The following is a 5,910-nucleotide window of genomic DNA, read 5'->3' as shown; positions in this document are numbered from 1 at the left end:
GGAAAGAGAAGAGCACACCAGCTCTGGCATGAGCCTGCTGCAGCCTCAGCTGTCAGGACACAGTGAAGGCAGGGAGCTGGTCAGGAGGAGGGGGTAAGCAGGGAGGAATTGCTTGCAGATCCTGAGCTGTCAGGGTGGTTGCAAACCTCCAGAGTCTGACAGCTTGTGGCATCCTGGCGATACACCATGGGCACCCCAGAACTGCAGAAAAGCCAGTGGCATCTCTGCACATAGCACTGGGGCTCCCACTCCTTGGCCAGAGCACGTCCAGTCCCACTCCTTGCCACCAAACCCTTTCTTTGATGGATATCATGGTCAGGGACCCAAGCCATCCCACACCTCTGCCCTCCACCTCATCAGGCAGGCAGAGGCCAGCCACTCTTCCCCAGTCTGCTGGTAAGTCTAGCTTAACATGAAGCTGTCAGACACTGAGTGTGGCCCCATGCCATGTGTCCAACTGTCACTGTCATGGGAAGGTCATGTCCTGTCCGACTAAGGCTCTCCAGGCTAAAGAGCTGGTTGCAAGCAGAGGATCCAGGGACTACAAGGTGTCGAGAGCTGGTGACAACCTACAGACCGCGTGTCCCAGGGCTGGCTGTCAGCTACTGGCCTGCTCACACCAGTGCTGCAGCACTGGGACACGACAGGGCAGGTACCACGATGGACCATATTATCCATGAGGCCAGCCCAAAGCTCAGGGTGTCCCCCAGGTCATTTACTGCCTCCCCCCATGAGTGACACTCACCTTGGCTGTGGGAAGCAGGTGATTCCAGAAAGGGGCCCCTTTGGCATCAGTGCTGCGGCAGGCCGTGGGCACCGGATGGCATGGCAGGACCCTCTTCTTCCTTGCTGGTGGGGACAGGCCCTCGTCCTCAGAGCAGGAGTCGGCCACAACCTCACCAGCAGGCAGTAACTTCCTTTTGGCTGGGCAGCTGCTGCTGCTGAGCTGGCTGCTCCCACAGGGCGTCTTCTCCTGGGAGCTCAGGTTGCTGGGCTCAGGGCTGAGTGCTGTCTGCGGAGCTGGGGGCTCCTTGCACCCGTTGGCCACCACTGGCCATTCCATTTCTCCACTAGCCCTGCTGCTGTGAGCTGGGCTGCTCCCTGGCTTCTCTCTCTTCCCACCAGAGTCCAGCCAGGCTGTTTGTGCAATATTGTGCAAATCAAGGTGAAGTAAATTGTGGCCACTTGCCTGCTCTCCATTTGCCCCATAATCTGTGGGCTGATCCCCCGAAGAGACAGGGCAACCATCTCTCATGTGCAAAGTACTGCAAGCAATGTGCTGGGGCCAGGAGGAGGAGGAGACATCCTGCAACTTGTCCTCTCCACTGGCCTTGGGGCTGTGGCTAGGGCTGCTCTCACACCGGTGCTCCACCACTCGCAGCCCACTGTGGGAGAAGTGCTGGGCAGAGCCACACAGGGATAACTCCTCCACCAGCAGACCATCCTCAAAGGTATCGTCATCGTCCAGGGAAGCCTGCCCAGGCCCCCCGTCACGCTTGCTGTCCACCCCAGCACCACCCCAGTGAGTTCGTTTGGGATCTCGCCCCCCCTCTGGAGTTCGCTGCTCGGGGTAAACCCTCTTGACGGCTGACCGGTTGCCTGCACGCTGTTCTGTGCTCTCAGAGGAGCTGGAGAGGTGGGAGAAGATGGAGACCTGGTAAACCTTCTGGCGCTTGATCTCAGTCTCGTTGTAGCCCATGAGGATGCTGCGGTGGGTGCAGCGCTGTGAGGAAGTCTCCAAGGGTGCCTCTCCACTGGGCCGGGACAGGCTGGGGTCTGTGCTGTGCTCCGGGGGCTGGGACGTCTCTGTGTGGATGTGCCGCATGGAGCCTTACTTGTCTGGACTCCGAGCGGAGCCGGAGTCAGAACAGCCCATGCAGCAGCAGGAGGGGAACAGTAAAGTGCCTCAGGTCAGGGTGCGAGGACAGGGGGTGGGAGCTGGACCTCCCCCTCGCTCAAGATGTCCGGGTGAGCTCTCCGCTATAGATTGCACTGCAGCACAGCATCTGGAAAGAGAGAGCAGGTGGATGGAGATCAGTCTGGGATCTCCATCCTTGTCCAGGTTTTTGGCCACAAGGGACCTGCTGAGACGCGGGCAGCTCCTCGTACAGCCCCACTTGGAACCTCCGTCTCCAGGGACAGGAAGAAGAATCGCTCAAGATGTCCGGGTGAGCTCTCCGCTATAGATTGCACTGCAGCACAGCATCTGGAAAGAGAGAGCAGGTGGATGGAGATCAGTCTGGGATCTCCATCCTTGTCCAGGTTTTTGGCCACAAGGGACCTGCTGAGACGCGGGCAGCTCCTCGTACAGCCCCACTTGGAACCTCCGTCTCCAGGGACAGGAAGAAGAACCAGGCTAGTGTGGCTCTCCAGGGAACCCTGCAGTGTCACCCACCTGCAGGATCAGCACTTCCTTCCTGGCCTGGGCACGGAGAGGAGTCTCCAGTCAGCCTGGAGACTCCTAGGGACAAGTCTGGACAAGTGGAGAGAAGGGGGCCTGCCTTCTGCCAGGGACTTGATGTGCTTGTGCTGTTCCGGAGCACAGGAGTCAGGCAGGTCAGACCAGTCCCAGGGGCTCTGGCCTGTAATCACCCCTTTGGGCAACAGCAAGAAGATCTCCCAGCGCTCGCCAAGACAACCTGTCCCAGCCGCATGCACTGAATGAGGCAGGGCTGGTACCGTACGCTGTCAGCCCCATAGCAGGGACTGGTTATCTCTGCCAGCTTGGACCAGGGACCTCCACCACCTCAATTAGCAGCTGGGTGGTACCAGGGGCTGCAGAGCCCACCATGGGCTCCTGTAACATCCACCCAGTCCTGCCTGCCCCGAGGGCCTGACCTTCTCCATGCTGCATGGCACCTCACTTTTGATTTTCAGCTCAGTTTGAGAGCTGTGAGAATCCTGGCCACAAGTTTTTCTGGTATGATAAATTCTGAAATGGCTGGAAGAGCTGAGCAGATGCAGGAAAAGTCACCAGCAGACCAAGGAGCTCCAGAGCCTGACAAGCTGCCTATGCCTGGCAGCTCTGCCCTTTCCCTCTCCCCACAGCTCTGCCTGCTCTTGTGGAGCAAAGGCTTAGGGGTAGGTGAGCAATAGGGGAATTGGTTCTCCAAGTGGCTCAAGGCTATCTGGAGAGCGAGGCTGTGCATGGTATTTTGACCCTGCCGTGATGGGAATGGGAAAGTAGCAGGCCAGGGTGGTTAAGCCCAGGGATTTTGTTTAAAAGGAGTGATGAAAGGTATAACCATGCACCAGGACGTGCTGGGGGCTGACCAGCTGGAAAGCAGCCTTGCAGAAAAGGCCCTGGGGGTCCTGGTGGACATCAAGTTGACCAGGAGCCAGCAATGTGCCCTTGCCACAAAGAAGGACAACGGTATCCTGGGCTGCATTAGGCACAGTATTGCCAGCAGGTCGAGGGAGGTGATCCCTCCTCTCTGCTCACTACTGGTGAGGCCGCACCTGGGAGACTGCAGCAAAGGACCACTAAGATAATTAAGGGACTGGGGCATCTCTCCTGTGAGGAAAGGCTGGGAGAGCTGGGACTGTTCAGCCTCGGGAAGAGAAGGCTCAGGGGGACCTTATCAATGTACATAAATACTTGAAAGGAAGGTGCAAAGAAGATAGAACCAAGCTCTTTCCAGTGGTGTCCAATGACAGGACAAGAGGCAAAAGGCACAAAATAGAACACAGGAGGTTCCCTCTGAACATCAGGAAACACTTTTTTTACTGTGAGGGTGACTAAGCCCTGGAACAGGTTACCTAGAGAGGTTGTGGAGTCTCCATCCTTAGAGATATTAAAAACATGTCTAGACATAGTCCTGGGCAATGGCTCAAGGTGGCCCAGCTTGATCAGAGGGGTTGGATCAGATGACCTCCAGAGGTCCCTGCCTATATCAACCCCTCTGTGTAACCCACCACACCGCAACCTCTCCTGGCTGGCCCCCACACTCACCCCTCTGCAGCAGAACCCCGCTTTGCTCCGGATTAACTTCCCTGTCCTGCAGTGGGCGGTCGTGGGCACAACTAGCTGAAGACACCTGCCAGCGAGGCACCCCCCAGAAGCGGCGTGGCTGCCGTGGAATGGCTCCCACCATCACGGTGTGCCTCCGAACTTCTGCACTGTCCTCTCCAGCTCTTCAGTTTCCACAGTGACTCTGAGGGGAAGGAAAGTGGGAGACACAGGGCTGGAGTGATTCAGATGCTTTCCAGAAGTAAGCAGGAGAGTACTGCCTGTCTGGGGGGTCACACAGGCAGGGAAGGCAGCATTGAGGCTCAGCTTCTAACAGCCTCCCAAACTCAAAGGTCACATACATCTCAGCCATCTCAGGCAGTGCTATCACCTTGATTTCTGTTTAAACCACAAATACTTTAAGTTAAGCTGTGAACTCTCATATCTGGCTTGTATTTTACAGGCCTTTTGCATGCATTCCTGTATGAAACCCTGTGTATACCAACAGATTCCAGTTTCTTTCTGGTGACCGTTTCATGCCTTGCTTTCCAAGACACTGCAGATCACCAGCAACCTCTGGGTCTCCAGCTAGCCGCTGGTCTCATGTCTACCTCCAGCCCCTTTCACCCACAGCACAGGACACTTTCTGACCCTACAGACAAGGAGAAGATCTTGCAATTGTTTTCTCCCAATAAGAGACGCCTGGCATAGAAGGCAGAAACCAAGATCCTGAGAGCCCTGAGCCATAAGAGCCCCCTACCAGCTTCCCCCAGCGCAAAGACAACAGTCCTTCCATGTGCACAGCACTCACCTGCTCAGATGTGGCCTTGATCCACAACGGAATTCCGCAGATGCAACACGGCTCCTCTGAGGTCATAATCCACCAAAACCACAGCTCTGATGCCTAGAAGAGAGCAAGGAGGAGAGTCAGCTCCAGCAACAGCTTGTGGTACAAAACCTTCAGAGTGAGAAGGAGCCCTCAGGCACCTCCGCCCTCGGGCACCTCCACCCTCATCCCCTCTGTGGCAGGGGCAGCCCATGAGCTTTGCTGGCCCAGAAACCTGCAGCAGAAGGGGGAAACGCTGCCTATCCCTGGGGACCATGCCCTCCCAACCTCCCTCCCCATGCAGCGCGCTCGAGCAGGGGCTCACTGCAGCGGCTGTCCAGAGGGAAGCCACCGTCTGTCCCACTGGATATCCCAATCCAGCAGCGAGCACTGCTCTGAAGGCTGGGAACAGCAGGGCCAGGCAGATGAACAAAATCCCCAAAGGGATGCTCAGAGGCACTGAACACCCAAGTGCACCCCCCTTCTGGCACCCTGGTCCAGCAAGTTCTGCATCCTATCATCTTGTAGGTGCCAAGCCAGCTTCAGCAGGTCACTCACTGTGCTCACGGCTGGATCCCACCTGCCCCAGGAACCAGGCTGTTCTTTCATTACATTTCCAATAAGGTTTGTAATTAACAGGCAGTCATGGCCAGTCTCTGAGAGTTGGCCAGCCCAAAAGCTACTGCCAGCAGTGCTGGGGAAGGTCACTGCCAGCGACCAGCCAGAATGGAGTTACAATACACCAGCTCCCAAGGAGCACTTGCAGCAAGGCAAATCAACACCATAGCTTGACAAAGCTCTGGTCCAAAACCTCAACAAATGCTCTTTGTAAAGATCACCTCCTCCTGGCACCCTACATGGGGCCTGCACCAAGGCAGGTAGAAAAGCAAGTGAATGCCCATCGCTGTGGGCGAATGCTGAGGTGGTAACACGCTGTGCTCTGCCTGCCTGGAAGGTTGCTGCTTCCCTCTTCCAGTCTGGGGGGAGATTTGTACCATGACTTGTGTGGCACAGTCAATCACTGGGAACCAAAATCAGCAGCCAGCAGCAAGAGTCAGCATGGTGCAGCGGGAGAAAACCACATCCTTCCTGTGTGTGTCCATGCCAGGACAAATACACAGTTTCACCTGCATCC

The 5,910-nt window shown here is 56.6% G+C and overlaps 1 protein-coding gene across 1 annotated transcript in view; it reads right to left on the bottom strand.

The window, feature by feature from the left end:
• The window catches only part of FAM214B (family with sequence similarity 214, member B), a 5,433-nt gene extending 3,608 nt beyond the window's left edge, over window positions 1-1,825 (bottom strand). The window contains exon 1 of the mRNA XM_009696669.1: window positions 746-1,825. Within this exon, the coding sequence (XP_009694971.1) occupies window positions 746-1,825 (1,080 nt within the window). The remainder of the gene's footprint in view (window positions 1-745) is intronic.
• Window positions 1,826-5,910: the final 4,085 nt, after the last annotated feature.

This window comes from Cariama cristata, unplaced genomic scaffold, assembly GCF_000690535.1.
Source record: "Cariama cristata isolate BGI_N322 unplaced genomic scaffold, ASM69053v1 scaffold11460, whole genome shotgun sequence".
In the NCBI taxonomy this organism is placed as follows: Eukaryota; Metazoa; Chordata; class Aves; order Cariamiformes; family Cariamidae; genus Cariama; species Cariama cristata.
The sequence above is the reverse complement of the archived record's forward strand: the minus strand, read 5'-3'. Positions and strand labels throughout refer to the sequence as shown.